The 14,460-nt window shown below is 59.2% G+C and overlaps 6 protein-coding genes across 6 annotated transcripts; 3 read left to right on the top strand and 3 right to left on the bottom strand.

Annotated features, from left to right (window-relative positions):
* Nucleotides 1-283: 283 nt before the first annotated feature.
* On the top strand, nucleotides 284-4,148 carry MSH5 (MutS protein msh5; the record flags this gene model as incomplete). The annotated part of the gene is made up of 22 exons (XM_028618218.1): nucleotides 284-661; nucleotides 702-825; nucleotides 873-953; nucleotides 998-1,338; nucleotides 1,390-1,499; nucleotides 1,537-1,572; nucleotides 1,612-1,688; nucleotides 1,727-1,974; nucleotides 2,017-2,094; nucleotides 2,134-2,190; nucleotides 2,229-2,336; nucleotides 2,373-2,519; nucleotides 2,556-2,643; nucleotides 2,682-2,778; nucleotides 2,814-2,997; nucleotides 3,042-3,171; nucleotides 3,210-3,247; nucleotides 3,286-3,382; nucleotides 3,420-3,516; nucleotides 3,556-3,660; nucleotides 3,706-3,801; nucleotides 3,851-4,148. 22 exons carry the CDS (start codon nucleotides 284-286, stop codon nucleotides 4,146-4,148), a joined length of 3,015 nt encoding a protein of 1,004 aa, XP_028473174.1.
* Nucleotides 4,149-4,217: 69 nt separating this feature from the next.
* EHS24_002478 (uncharacterized protein) lies at nucleotides 4,218-5,251 on the bottom strand (the record flags this gene model as incomplete). Its single annotated transcript, XM_028618217.1, has 5 exons — nucleotides 4,218-4,500; nucleotides 4,561-4,760; nucleotides 4,858-4,987; nucleotides 5,146-5,164; nucleotides 5,209-5,251. The coding sequence occupies 5 exons, from the start codon at nucleotides 5,249-5,251 to the stop codon at nucleotides 4,218-4,220; spliced, it is 675 nt and encodes a 224-aa protein (XP_028473173.1).
* Nucleotides 5,252-5,953: 702 nt separating this feature from the next.
* EHS24_002477 (uncharacterized protein) lies at nucleotides 5,954-6,877 on the bottom strand (the record flags this gene model as incomplete). Its single annotated transcript, XM_028618216.1, has 3 exons — nucleotides 5,954-5,966; nucleotides 6,217-6,637; nucleotides 6,685-6,877. 3 exons carry the CDS (start codon nucleotides 6,875-6,877, stop codon nucleotides 5,954-5,956), a joined length of 627 nt encoding a protein of 208 aa, XP_028473172.1.
* Nucleotides 6,878-7,182: 305 nt separating this feature from the next.
* Nucleotides 7,183-10,009, bottom strand: PAB1_1 (Protein phosphatase PP2A regulatory subunit B; the record flags this gene model as incomplete). The annotated part of the gene is made up of 10 exons (XM_028618215.1): nucleotides 7,183-7,295; nucleotides 7,350-7,686; nucleotides 7,733-8,734; nucleotides 8,777-9,094; nucleotides 9,134-9,252; nucleotides 9,298-9,451; nucleotides 9,490-9,588; nucleotides 9,626-9,707; nucleotides 9,755-9,848; nucleotides 9,961-10,009. 10 exons carry the CDS (start codon nucleotides 10,007-10,009, stop codon nucleotides 7,183-7,185), a joined length of 2,367 nt encoding a protein of 788 aa, XP_028473171.1.
* A 219-nt stretch (nucleotides 10,010-10,228) lies between these two features.
* Nucleotides 10,229-11,135, top strand: FAU1 (5,10-methenyltetrahydrofolate synthetase; the record flags this gene model as incomplete). Its single annotated transcript, XM_028618214.1, has 4 exons — nucleotides 10,229-10,340; nucleotides 10,380-10,730; nucleotides 10,796-10,869; nucleotides 10,938-11,135. The coding sequence occupies 4 exons, from the start codon at nucleotides 10,229-10,231 to the stop codon at nucleotides 11,133-11,135; spliced, it is 735 nt and encodes a 244-aa protein (XP_028473170.1).
* A 1,759-nt stretch (nucleotides 11,136-12,894) lies between these two features.
* Nucleotides 12,895-14,030, top strand: EHS24_002474 (uncharacterized protein; the record flags this gene model as incomplete). Its single annotated transcript, XM_028618213.1, has 2 exons — nucleotides 12,895-13,399; nucleotides 13,507-14,030. The coding sequence occupies 2 exons, from the start codon at nucleotides 12,895-12,897 to the stop codon at nucleotides 14,028-14,030; spliced, it is 1,029 nt and encodes a 342-aa protein (XP_028473169.1).
* Between the last annotated feature and the right edge of the window lie 430 nt (nucleotides 14,031-14,460).

Genomic DNA, 14,460 nt, shown 5'->3' with positions numbered 1-14,460 from the left:
TCTCCATATAGCATTCCCAGCCGACATCGATCATCACCTGCGAGCTGTACCATAGTTCAGCTGAAATAAATCACAAAAAACACACACGCCATCCCGACGAAAACGTCCCCTTTTAACAGAAATCAATGCATTATCATATGGCGGTGCGTCTTGGTGAGCCGCTGACGCCGTACAGGTCGGCTTCCTTGGCGGCAGTGGACCTTCCTTCCTTCCTCGGCTGACTCATCTTCCTTCCTTTCCTCTTTCCTCTCACCCACCACCTCCTTCCCAACATACACTCACCATGCCCAGTCTCAGCAACCACTCACGCGCGCTACAACGCAACAAGCGCTCATCCTCTGCCCTCTCAGACATTGACGATCGTGCTTCCCCCACACCGACGCCCCGCATCAGCGCCCGTCCCCGCGCCTCTTCCTCCTCCCAGACCAACCACACACAGCCGCACGCTCGCGCCCGGTGGGTCGAAGAGGGCACCGCCATCCTCCCACCAACCTCTCCATACCCCCACCCCGGTGCATCTCCAGCACCAGCTCCGACGGCAGGCCCGTCGCGCACGACCTCGGAGCGTAACTCTGCTTCGCACCTCCCAACGCCGCCGTCTGGAACGTATGTCGTGGGCGAGGGAGAAGGGAGCGACGACGAAGACAACTTTGGACCCAAGGTGAGGTCTCGATTACCGGTTGTCTCTCTAACCTCGTCAGGTCCTCGCGTTCCATGCTCCTGGCCAGAACAACCTCGCGGCTGCCTACTATGACCCAGCCACACGCAAGCTCCAGGTTCTAGAGGACACGAAGGATACCTGGGGATGGGACCTCGCCACCCTATGTAAGTGCAGTTGTCAACAGCAAGTGTTTGCAAACTGACGTTCCCAGTGGTGGAGCAGCTCCAGCCCGACGAAGTGGTGCTGAGCACCAGCGCGCCCGCCACTCTTGCCACGATGGCACAGGACTACTGTGAGGTCTCAAATGCCCGATCTACCGTCTGACCTCGGACATAGGCTCTGCCCACCCCTCGGCCAACATCGTCACCCTGCCTGCAAACCACTTTGCGCACACGATGGCGACGTACCACCTCGCCTCGGTCCGCCTGCCGCGTGACTTGCGCGCCACCGTCCCGCTAGCCACCGCGACCACGTCCCGCACGGCCGCCATGACCTGGTCCGATTCCGGTCGCGGAGGTCCAAGACCCGGTGGCAGGGGCGCGGCGCCGACGTCGGCTGCAGCGGACGAGGAGGGCGACGAGGATGAGTACCCCGGCGAGGACGGGGCGGGAATGGGCGAGGTTCGCCTGTCGCTGCTCAAGCTGGGCTGTCGAGTCAATGTCGATGCCCCCATGGCCGTGAGTTCAAACCACGTGGAACACTTAGACGGTGTAGCTGACTGCTCCTAGGTGTGTACGGCTGGAGCGCTCCTCAGCCACCTTGTGCGCACCCAGTCCCTAGACATTATGCCCGGCAACGAGGCGGCGTTTGACCTGGACGGTATTGAGAGTATGGACCTGTGAGTGCTGGTTCTGGGACCTCGGCTGACGACGTAGCGAGGAGCACATGCTCATCAACCAAGATGCCTTGACGTAGGTATGTGTGCCTCGACTGAGTCCTAACCCACACAGCTCGCTGGCGGTGTTTGACGTCGAGGCCCATGCCTTCATGCACTCCAGTGCACAGAAGCCTGGCCTGTCTCTGAACAGTGAGTTGAACAATTGGTGGATTTCAGCTCACACGCAGGCGTGATCAACACGACCGTCACCCCGCTCGGCCGCAAGCTCTTCCACACGTGGCTCCTCCGCCCTCTCATTAACATTGACCGCATCAACGCGCGCCTCGACGCAGTCCAGCTTCTCTCCTCCAAGGAGTATACCGAGCCCCGGAAGCAGACCAAGAAGGAGCTCAAGGGGTTCAAAAACGTCGTGGCTCTGTGCCAAAAGATCAAGAGTGGCAGGGCCAGCTACAAGGACTGGCAAGGGGTCGTGGATGTGGGTAGCCTGTTTACACCTTGGTCTGACCCACCGCTACAGGCACTGTCTGCTGTCATCGCCATCAAAGACTCTCTCGGCGTGATGAGGCTACGTGGCCGTGCCGAGGTGGTTGAGAAGGTGAGGTGAAAAATGCGGTCCGCCCTGACCAGCTCTCAGCTTCACCATGCGTTTACCGACAAGGTCCATCGATATCTCATGGATACAATCGCACTGGTAAGCTGACACACCCATAGTAGGAAAGCTGATCTCAGATTGACTGGGACATGTCGCGCGACGAGGGCCGTGTCTGCATCCGCAGCCAGATTGACGACGAGCTTGACCAGTGGCGCGAAGACTATGCCCGCCTGGAACCCCTGCTCGTGAGTCGGGAGGTACTGCTACCAAACTGAGCCCAGAACCAAATGTCCCGTGTCATGGCGCAGCGTATCCCGCCCAACATCTGCGAGCACCTCAACGTGCTCTACCTGCCCCAGCTGGGCTGTCTGGTGGCGGCGCATGCAGTGAATGACCCAGGCTCGATTCCGGCCGAGTGGGAGCAGCAGGTGAGTACGATGCTGCAACAATGCTGACGACCCAAGTTCAACACGGACGAGGTGACCTACTTCAAGACACCCGAGATGCACAACCTGGACGAGCACTATGGAGATCTCCAGAACGTGATCATTGGTGAGCGCAAGAACAACACCAAGGGCTAATCGGCACAGACCGGGAGATTGAATGGGTCCAGCGTCTAGCTGAACGCCTAGAGGACGTCGAGGAGGACATTCTGGCTCTTGGGGACGCCGTTGCCGAGCTGGACTGGTGAGCTTATCTTTCCTCCACGTAGCTGACAGCAGCCTCATCGCCTTTGCCGAAGCTGTTGACCGTTTCGACCTCCGCCGTCCCGTCACCAAGGAGCAACCCGTCCTCAAGATTCGCAAGGGCTTCCACCCGCTACACGCAATGTGTGTTCCAACCGAACAGTACATTGACAACGACACGGTCCTCGAGGGAGGCGGTGATGGAGACCACAGCAGCATGGTGAGCTCAACCTCCGTCACCACACCAATCTGAGCTCATGACAGATTGTCGTCACAGGCCCCAATGGCTCTGGCAAGTCGGCATATGGCAAACAGGTCGCCCTCATCACGTTCATGGCCCACATTGGCTGCTTTGTTCCTGCCGAGAGCGCTGAGATTGGCATCTGCGATAAGAGTGAGTACCGGGGAGCCGGCACATGTCGCTGACTCTAGTCTTCACTCGTGTCCAGACCCGCGAATCTGCCTCCAAGGTGAGCTAGAGGGTTGTATGCCGCTGAGCTGACATCAGACCGGCTCGGCATTCATGATCGACCTCAGCCAGGTCTCTCAAGCGCTCCGTGGTGCCACCTCCCGATCGCTTCTGATTCTGGACGAGTTTGGCAAGGGTGGGTGAGGAAATGGTTAGGGAACCTGACCCCGCAGGAACCATGTCCAGTGACGGAGCAGGTCTGCTCGCTGGCGTCATCACCTTTCTGCTCAAGGGACCAGGCCCCCGTACCGTCGTGTTGACACACTTTCAGTGGGTGCACCCCCCGACAGGAGTTACTGACCCAAACAGTGAACTCTTTGCACAGCAGTTCCTCGACGAGTCCATGCCCATCATTTTCTGCCACATGCAGAGTTTGCTGGTCGAGGACACCAACCGCCTCACCTATCTCTTCAAGTTGGTCCTTGGTTCGGCGCACCCGTATGTAAGCTAACCAAACAGACTTATGCCCACGGTATGCATGACTTCCAACGCCGCCGAGTGTGCCCTTAACAACGGTATCCCCGAGGACATTGTCGAGCACGCGCGCAAAGTCAGGTGGGTTGTTCACTCCATCTCAACGTTTCAGTGCATTAACGCACCCCAGCGACTACCTGTCAAAGTTCCAAATCACCAAGCTCATCGACGCGCAACTGACCGACGAGGACCTCGACGACCTGCATTCCGCCGAGGAGCTGGCCAAGCGCTTCCTCTGCTGGAACTTTGACGAGGAGAACGACGTGCTTGACGAGCTGGACCGCCTGGTCGAGGGCCAAGAGACGGAGGAGGAAGAGGTTCTGCGTCCCGGCGAGGGAGGACTTGGTGTGGCGGCTGTGGAGATGATGCAGCTGCAGGATATCCGGGAGGTGGATGAGAGCCTTGTGGAGGACACGGACGACTACTGAACGTGGGTCTGTAGGATACTCATGGTATAGCATTGTCTTCCTTCTTCCTATACATCTTTCAGTTTCCGCTTACAGCTTCCTCTTCCATACAACAAGCCTCTCACCGCCTGGAGGCGTGTTGACGCGCTTCTGCTCCTCGGGCACATCCTTGGACCAAACGACTTCCCAGTCCTTGCCCAAGTGCTGCACGTACTCGTCCTCTGTCAGGCTGAAGGGCGGACCAAACGGGGGCGGGTTGCCGTTGAGCGGGTACTGGAGGGTAACCAGGCGCGTTCCGGGGGCAGCGCGGGAGATGGTGGTCATGCGCTGACCCCACTGGGCCCGGAGGGTCGGGGGAAGGGCACAGAGGAAGCTAGCAAACGAGTCTTAGCCAGCGTACCAGCGCACAGGTTGCGAGGGCGAGCACACTCACGTGTAGTCATAAATCAAATCATAGCCCTCGCCATGGTTAAACTTGAAGAAGTCGCCCTCGACGACCTTGGCAGACGCCTTGCGGGGCGCCTTGTCGTTCTCGGCCTCGAGCCACTTGTTCGCACTGACGACACCGGTCGGTGCGACGTCCAGACCAGTCGCGTCGAGACCACGGCGGGCGAACAGGTCGACATCGTAGCCCTGGATGAGATGATGTGTCAGCGATGGTCGAGCTGAAGGGGCATGTGATGGTCCAGCTCGTCTTCCAGTAGACAACTGGACTGCTTACTGCACTCACCTGTCCACAGCCGGGGACAAACGCCTTTCCTTCCCTCGCAACGCCTACGGTATCGCTCTCGGGCGAGTTGAGGAAGCCGACAAGGGTAGGATGGGACTTGGACTGGTCCCAGCCGGTCGCGCCAGTTTCCCTGTGGACGTGGTCAGCACAGATCAAGAGGACAGAAACACAGAAGGCAGAAAGGATGAGCCGTGCCGAGGTGATCACCAGGGCGTGACACCTCGTGTTGCCTCGCCAACATGGTTGTTCAGACGCTTCCCTCTTGCCCACCGCCCAGCGACGACTCACCAGCGCTTCTCCCACATGGCTGCACTCTGTCAGCCCCATCTCCGCCACTAAGCATGCACGTACCAGGGTAGTTTTCAACGTCGGTGGGTTTGATCTCCTCGCTCATTGTGGTGCAAGTTGGCCAGACTGATGATAGAAGAGGAAAAAGCAAAAGAGCAATAGAGCAATAGCAACTGGACGGTTAGGTCGAGTAAATGTCCTTGGCGGCTATGACGTCGAAGTCGGCGACAGGCGGCCCTGGCGGCGCGCGATGTCGGTCCTCCCGCGACCACGTTCGCCTAATTGGGGATTGCTTTGTAACGCTGTAGTGGACGGCATTGCGTGCAAGCTGACGAGGTATGAAATCTAGTTGGTGCTGAAGCCAAGCCGAGCTGTAAGTGAGAAGCGTGAACTTACGAGGGTAGTGTCGGCACAAGACCCAAAGTGGTCTGAAAACGCTGCTGTTCCCTAATAGCAGCAGGCCTTAGGACAATAAGCACCCAAAGTTGTTGTGACCTGGAACTTCCAAGTGCAACACATACATGATGCCCGAGCACCACCAGAGCTACATGCAGGGGGTCTCATCAGGTGAGAGAGACCAGGTTGTTCGTGTTTTGAAGGACAAGGAGCACCTCGCGATTCAACCAGGCCATGCTGTCTGTCGGCCGAGCTGACACGTGATGACACCAGACACGGTCACGCGGCATTGGTGTGTTCTGCGCCTCGCTATGTCCTACTCAGGCGTGCACTTGTTGACAGCAGCACGCACTTGGTATGAGGCGCCCAGTGGCCGTCTACCGCGTGTACGGGGTGAAGCTCTCACAACCCTCTAAAACTCTCGCCTACGGGTGTCAGTCAATGGTCCTAGGTCCAGTTTTGGAGCACCTCACCGCCTCGACAGAAAGACACTGGCGGGTTAGCAAACAGTGGCGATCACGGCAACGGGGCTGAGACTTGTCGACCGAGCGGTGGCAGGCCCTTGGTGCTACGGAGCTCGTTGATCTCGGCCAGCTGCTGCTGCACGAGAAAGTCTCCGGAGGGCGCGTACACGTCACTCGAGGTCAGCAGTACCCTGCCATGTCGTCGACTCACACGTGCCATCCAAGGAGGTCCACGTCCTGGTCCGACGAGTCAAGTGCACACGCATCGTCCGGATCAAATAATTGTACCATGGCGTCCCACGGCGTGTCGAGGTCGCGGTCGATGTCGCTGCCCTCGACTCGCATCTCGACATGGTGGATGTTTCCGTACCGTTTCAAGGCGTCGTACAGCTGGGCCGGAGACGGCACACCAGTGGGCCAGTCGTACTCGTCCATCCAGTACTCGCGCTCAATGGCCGGCTTGTCGGGTCCGACGTACTTGAGCGGCTCAATGACTCGACGCGTGAAGAGGATGCGTCGCTCGGGGTAGAGGTTGTCACCAGGTAGACAGAATGTGATGCAGTAGCCCCAAAGGACGGGGTGGTTGTTCATGACGGCCAGGGCGCGGTCCGCATCTTGTGTCGATGCGAAAGCTAGACGAGCTTGGCCGTCAGCAGGGGCATGGCGCGATACAAGCTACCTTGATTGGCGCCTGGATGGAGGGCATCGTCTTGGGACACGGCGAAGCTGACGAGGCCGGGGCAGAGCTTTTGCACCGTTTCTTCGAACCACGAGAGGCTGACATGGAGGGGTATGTGGCAGGCGTCTACGAGGAGTGTCTTGCCTGGGTATCGGTCCTGCAATGGATGGTCATAGTCGTACGGTGCGGCCATGATGGGGGTATAGATGAGAAGGTATGAATGTTGAGGATGTGTCTAGCTAGGCATGACGTCAGATGTAACAAACAACATTGTGGTGACGGGGGCAATGAGGCACGCAGAAACAGCGTGATAACCACGTCGTTTACACGTGCTCCCGCATATGCGTGGGCGTCATTGACCAGACCGTCGAGCACACATGATTTGTTGCCTCCAGAAGGTGAGGTCGTCCGGTTGTCGCATGTTCTCATGTGGCGCCTGGGGCGCCAGCGTTCCATGCGAGAGTTGTATTAATGCAAAAATCCTATCTTCTTTCTAATCTACAAGCCCTGCAGCGGCCCAACCACCGACTGCACCTTTGTGAGGACTTCGGCCCACTCGCCCTCCCTCTCCGATAGCCAAGTGATTGCTCCGCCGGCGCCGATACTGAGTTCTGAGGAACGAGGTCAGCCTGTTGAAGTGCGTGTGACCTCGAGTTATCACTTACGGTCGCCTTCCAGCACCATTGTGCGGATCACCACGCTCAAGTCTGCACTGCCACAGAGGGAAAAGTATCCCAAAGCGCCAGAGTAGATTCCACGCGGGTGGTGGTCCTCAAACCCATCGAGGATCTGGACAGAACGCAGCTTCGGTGCTCCGGTCATGGATCCGGGCGGGAAGCACCGCTTGACGGACTCGACGGCACCGATCTGTGGTGCCAGCTGACCCGACACGGTGGTCACGAGGTTGTGCACGCCGTACGACTCAAGAGCGATGAGTTGCGGCACCTTGACGGTCGAGGGCACGCAGCACGAGAGGAGGTCGGAGCGGATGAGGTCGACGATCTGTTTGGGTCAGCTGGATGTCCATTGGAGTCGGAGAGCGACCCACCATGAGGTTCTCGGCGCGCTCCTTAAGGTCCTCGCTCAGCTCCTTTCCACGAGCCGTATCCTCGCGCGCTGCCTCGGCCTTGCACGCATCACTGCCCACGTCCTTGCCCTCACACCCAACACCGGGGACGCAGACACACTGTCCCGGACGCACACGTGCACGCGTGCCCTTGATGGGACGCATCTCAATTTCGCCCTTGCGGATCTGGAGGAACCGCTCGGGCGACGATGAGAGGACGTGCAGCCCCAGCCCCTTTGGAGTGGGGATGCAAGGGAAGGAGATGAACGTCGAGTAGTAGGCAGGGTTGAACGAACGGAGGCGGAGGTACGTGCTGTACGCGTCCGAGTCGGCCGTAGCGAGGAAGGAGGTGGTCTGGTTGAGTTCGTAGCTCTCGCCTTGGCGGATAGCCTCGCGACACGCGTCGATGCGGGACATGTGCTCCTCGCCAGCGATGCGCGGGCGGAAGGTCGGGAAACGCTCTGCGGGAGTGACGCTCGAGACAGCCGGCGAGGCAAGGACGTCACGAACATCAGCCGTGTAGCTCTCAAACTCGGCCGCGGGGGTGCCGAAGCGAACGCCTTGGGACTGGAGCCAGTTGAGCATGTCGGCACCGCCAATGACGCCGTTGTCCGCGACCACACCGCGCACTGCCCACTCGCCATCCTCGGAGCGCTCGATGAGGCGGTCGGCCCACGCCCAGACAGCGTCTACACGTTCGCCGGCCGCCTTGGCCGGCCGCCTGTAGCCTGCCAGACTCTCCTCCTTCATCTCGTAGGTGAACCAGCCGATCCAACCGCCACGGAAGCCGCCAGCACCTCCGTCGACGCGTGCCGCGAGGGCTTGCTGTCCGGCGTCAAACCATGACCAGAAGGTCTCGCCGTAGGGCAGAACGAGCGACACTGGCTGCGAGGAGCCGGCGTAGAGCTGAACAGTGCGAGTGGCAAGAGTGTAAGTGAGAACAAACTTGGGCGCGGCAAGAGATGTGGTGGTGGGGCGAGATGGCTGGATAGGTTAGCAAGCTCGCAACAGCCGAAGACCACCTACACTCTTTCCATCGAGCCACACCTCGCCGATCTTGTCCCTGTCGGTGCGGATAATACGCTCGTAGATCTCAGCCGTCTCCCGATCCCGTCCGAGGTCGCCAAATTTGTGTTCGAGAAGCGAGAAGCGAGCAGTCGGCGCCGGCCTGTCACCTGTCGGCGAGGTGGTGCGCGTCGGCGCCGCTGACGAAGCCACGCGGTAGGTGCATGCTTGGACAAGCTGGCGCTCGAGGCGGGGGAAAACAGGCGGGGAAGAGTGGAATGTGTGTACCTTGTCGAGGAAGGCGTGTAGGAGGTCGGCGCCGCGAGTGGACGAGATGGACTGAGTGTTAGTTAGTGCCGAGAGAGGACCCTAACTCACCTCGGGGTGATATTGGACGCCCCAGATGGGGAACGAGCGGTGTGCGAGACCTTGGATGGTGGGCTCGCTGCCGTTCTTCGGGTCGGACCAGGCAGTCACCTCGAGGTCAGAGGAAAGGGCTGGGGTGGTCAGAGCACAACCTGGAGGGGCAGTTCACCACTCACTGGTCGGATCCACGACGAGCGAGTTGTAGACGACCGCATCAAACCCGTTCTTGGCCTCGTCGGGAAAAAGAGGGGACGCGAACAGTCCCGAGGCGGTCGCGACGGGGGCAACGCGAACGACGTGGCCGTGGGTAATCTTGGGGGTGTTGATGATCTGGCTGGTCAGTTATAAACAGGCCAGGTGTAGCTCACCTTGCCGCCGAACGCGACGCCGACCGCCTGGTGGCCCAAGCACACGCCGAGGATGGGAACGGGGTGTGCGCGGAGGAGCTCAAGAGCAAAGCCAATGTCCTGGATGTCAGAAACAGGCCTCTATCAGTACACTCACCGAGGGCTTGTCAGGCCGTCCTGGACCGGGGGACAAGATCACGCAGTCAATGTTTGGGATGACATCACGTTGGAAGGTGGTCCTGTGGAACGTTAGGTTGGGATTGCACCAGTCTAAAGTCTAACGTACCAATCATACTTGTCCGCCTTGATGACTACGACCTTGCGCAGGACCTCTGCATCCGAGTACAGCTGGGTAAAGAGGATGAGGAGGTTGTTGGTGTCTAGGAGAGTAAGCGTCGGGGCGATAAGGAAGGCACGATGGAGAAAGGAGGGGGCACGCTCATAGCAAGCGCGTAATGCCAGGTATCAGGCCAGAACAAACACACTACTCACACGAATCATAGTAGTCGATGATGACCGTACGGGGGAGGGGCGGGACCATCGCGCAACAACACCGTTAGAGAGCACCAAGAACAACAGTCTCGGGAGCGATGACGATGACGGCGACGCGGAGTGGGTTGGGAAAAGTTGGCTTGCCGGAAGGAACTTGTTTGAACAATCACCGGGGCTCCGCCATTCCACAGCTTCTGTCGAGTCATCGCGATATCCGCAGGCACACTCGTGGATCGCTCCGTTGTGAGTGCCCTTGACACCATCCTCCATGGCCAACAAAGACGACAGCATGGCTGCAGTGTACGCGAGCAAGGCAGCGTTGCGCAAGAGCATGCTGCGCACGCTGCGGGGCATCTCCGAGGCTGACCTCGCGAGCCAGTGTGGGTTCGTAACCGTCGAGTGACCAACTAACCCATCAGCCCAGGAGGTCACTCGCCTGCTCTTTGAGCAGCCATTCTTCACCAAGGCCAGCACAGTCGGATGCTACTTGAACATGGCCAAGGGGGAACTTCGAACTGACGGTATCGTCAAGGAGCTGCTCGCTTGTACGTTAGCGGTCGGGAGAATGCAGTCTGACGACCCAGCGGGGAAGGCTCTGTACACGCCTTACCTCCCGCCCTCCGCTTCTCAGCCCGGCGAACCGACACCCCTCATGGACATGCTCCGCCTGTACAACACTCAGGACCTCGAGTCGTGCCCGCTTGACAAGTGGGGTATCCTTGACCCGGGAACCCATCGCCGTGACGTCGAAAACCAGCCCCGCGAGGACGGTGAGCTTTGGCCCACCCCACCCACACCCGTTGTGGTCTGTCACCCTAACTAACCCATGTCCCAGTTATGGATCCATCGGCGCCGCCACTGGACGTCATCCTTGTTCCAGGTGTCGCCTTTGACGCCCAGTGCAATCGAGTAGGTCGTTGGAGGCTGGCAGTCGCTGCCCGCTTCATGTCCGACATGACTAACTTGCTGACCGACAGCTCGGCCGCGGCAAGGCGTTTTACGACACCTTCCTCGCCAAGTACTCCGCAGCACGGACGCGTCCATTGCTCGTCGCGCTCGCTCTCGCACCACAGGTTATCGACGAGGACGTCCCTGTCACAGACTCGGATTTCACCCTCGATGCGGTCTTGTCGCCAGCCGGACTGGTGTGGCGCGAAGGAGCAAAGCCAAAGTAGGAAGCGACTCTATAGATAGCATGTGAACATGAGAAAAAGGCAGGACGCGTCGCGTCGCGCATTTGTTGTCCTTGCTGGCGCGCATGCACATATGGCTGAGTGGTCTGGCAACCGAGGACAGCACCGGCGCACCGGCGTGCGGTGGCAGGACCTGTGCAGGTGTAAGCCAAGGTTGAATTCTCGATTGAGCCCTTTGGTACCTTTGTTGTCCTGACTCACTCTTTTGCGCGTCCGTTCTGTCAGGATCCATCTGAACAGAGCCGGCGCTGAAACGACCACATGCGCTTCTTGCATTGATGACTGTGGTACTCTGGCACCCCAAACCATGTTCGGCGGCCCGATACAGAGAACACGCACAAAATAGTGCCCACCCCCTTCTTCGCCGCAAACGTTAACGCTAACGGTGTGCCGTTCCGTTCTCCGCGGCGCGCACAAAGTCAGGCCGGCCGAGACAGTCGCGTTAAGGTGCTGTTTAGAAACCGGCACGGAAAGGAAACACGAACAAATGAACCTTACCTCAACTTTTACCCTCAGTTATCGCAGCATGTCGAAGGGAGAGTGGGGGGGTGGCGGGCAACGCTCGCCCGTTGAGGCAGTTTCTGAGGCACAACAGAGCTGGTAGCACGCTACAGCTGTGGGCTTGGTCTCTCATCAATGGTTAGTGGTCCGCCCTAGCATGTCGCTTGACCTCTTGTACGCGGTCATCGACCAGTAGAGGACTATGTATGGTAGCGTAGATCATGTACACAATCCACAACGGTGGTAACTGCAATCGCTGGCCTGGAATACCAGTGGCTCTGGCCAGGTCTGATGAGTGCGCACGCCACATTTGGCTGGCATGGCTGGCGCCTGGCATGGCTGGCCTGACTAGGACGTGCGCTATCCTGGGCTCCTGGGACCACGTCGGGAAGGTTGGCGGGCGCAAGGCCTTAATGTTGCTGACGCTTTTCTAGTGGTTGGCGTGCAAAGGCGCTGTTCTAATGCACGCGCTACAGTGTGTTGGCCGTGTTGGGGGACCTCCAGGAGACACTTGGGCAAAGGGGCTAGCTGTAATTCAGTCTACGGCACCCGGTTCCAGGGTGGCACAACCGGCCCAGGATGGGGGCCTGATATGGGCCTGAACGATCAAGCCAAGTGATGCAAACGTGAGTGCTAAACCCACATGCCACAGCGCTAGAACGGCTAGAACGGTGCCATCCGCCTCTCTCTGCGGCATGCGACGCCTGGCAGGCCACACATGCTGCTGCCTTGAATCGGAGCTTGAGGTCTACTATTCAAAGACGCCAATTCCAGGGGCAGGCATTTAGCGTGCCTCCGTTTGTCGCTGTACCGCTGTCCAGACGCGCGCCTCTGACATCGACTGCCTGCCTGCCTGCCTGCCTACCTGCCTGCTGCCTGGCTGCCATGCACAGAGAGACCGGGCACAACAGCCTGGGGAGAGGGTCTCCTTTGACTGAGAATGAAAAGACGCCAGTGGCGTTTTGAGCAATGAATGACAACGGAAGGATCAGATGCCCTCTCCCCCCCTTCCCTTCGGACAGACAAAGGAAAGGCACAGACACACACCTATAGACGTATCCTCTGCAGTCAACTTTGCACTCACTATCTCGTCTCTCTCTCGCTCTCTCACAAACACGTCGCGCGTGCAGGTACACCATTCACCACCCTTCTGGCAAGGCGATAAAGACGACTGCAACATCAAAAGAGATCCCACTTTTCGCGTGTCCTTGCGCCCCCCCAACCCCCAACCCACACTACAATGAGCTCCACCATCCACAAGTTTCTGTTTTCCCCGCCTCCCTCGCCCCCACTTGAAGGCGCAGTGCCGGCTCACAGTCCGTTCACACCACTCCGTTCACTCCTTCCCGCCGGTCTCGCTGGTATGGAGCCTCCTCCATCGCCCAAGCTGTCGCGTTCAAGCACCCCTATCGGCAACAGGAGAGCTGGAGCCGACGTCGACTACATGTCGCTCCTGCCCCCCATCAACATTGAAGCTGCCAACCAGCCCAGCGTGCGTGAGAAGGTCGCGCTCTTCTCACCGCCCCTCCTGTCGCCGCGTCTTGTTCGCAACCGTATTCCTCGTCCCCTCCTCCGTCTCATGGCCTTCATCACCATCGTCGTGTCGGGCGTCATGCTCATCCGCTGCTTCACCGAGGCCGTTGCCCCCGTCCCCAGGCGCCAGGACCACCCGATCATGAGCAACTACCGCCCTGCGTTCGTCCCCGCTGCGGTCGGCGCCAACCGCCAGATGCCGCTTGTCGCTCGTGAGTAACAGCACCTTGCCTATGCTTGTCCCCCACCCATAGAGTGAGGGGCCATGCATGCTGGGCCCCTGGGCTAGTAACCCGCTTGGGCTAACAATAATCTCCAGCCAACCCCCGCGCCTTCCGCCCTGCATCGCATCCCCTGCCAGACTCCCACGAGCTGCTCGCCCTGCAGAGTTTTGTCATGGAGACGGCCTACAACCACCTCTCGTCCAGCGTCGACGCCTCGAAGCCTCTCGACGCCCACGACCTTTTGGGTCCCGCTGCCCGCAAGCTCGGCGGCAGCGGCAGCGAGCGCGAGAAGGAGTGGTTCGCCGAGGTCAGCGCGGAGAACGCCAACAACGTCGTCGTCTGGCACTCGTCTGCGTCTGTGCCACACTATGTTCTCGAGGGCATCAACTCGCGCCACGGCCAGGGTCACCGCGCAACCCTCGTGTCGCTGGCCTCGCGCTCGGATGGTGACCTCATTGGCGCGATCATGAAGCGCCTTGGCTTTGACGTCGACGCGGCCCCACTCCTTGTGATCGGTGGCCAGCCCACCGTGGCTACGGAAGAGGTTATGGACGAGCTTCGCAGCTCGGGACAGCTCAACGAAAAGCTGTCGGCCATCGGATGGAGGCTTAGGAGGTAGTGTGTGATCAGTTGCGAGAGATTGCGAGAGTTGCGAGACACACCAGGACAAAGAGAAGAATGTGTAACTATTGGTTTTGTAGTAGAGAGAGAAACCCCATTGTGTTTTAGTAATAGTACCAGGACCATCATGCATGGCCGCCACCACCCATGCCACCCAACAACGCCGCCACGACGCATCCCTCACATGTCACAGCGATCACAGCGATCGCAACGGCGGCATCAAACGAGGCACGGATTCCACCGTCAGCAGAGGACGCGGAGGCAAAAAGCCCGGGTTGACTGGGTTACACGTGTTATTTTAACCTACCTGGGACCTCCAGTATCAGACGCTCACTATTGACGCGAGGACGCGCGCTCGCGACCAAATGACACTTGATCAATCGCGGTCATTTTGGCTCTCTCCATTCCTCTTCCGTCAAACAGCAACA

Source organism: Apiotrichum porosum, assembly GCF_003942205.1.
Source record: "Apiotrichum porosum strain DSM 27194 chromosome Unknown scaffold_13, whole genome shotgun sequence".
NCBI classification, from domain to species: domain Eukaryota; kingdom Fungi; phylum Basidiomycota; class Tremellomycetes; order Trichosporonales; family Trichosporonaceae; genus Apiotrichum; species Apiotrichum porosum.
The sequence above is the reverse complement of the archived record's forward strand: the minus strand, read 5'-3'. Positions and strand labels throughout refer to the sequence as shown.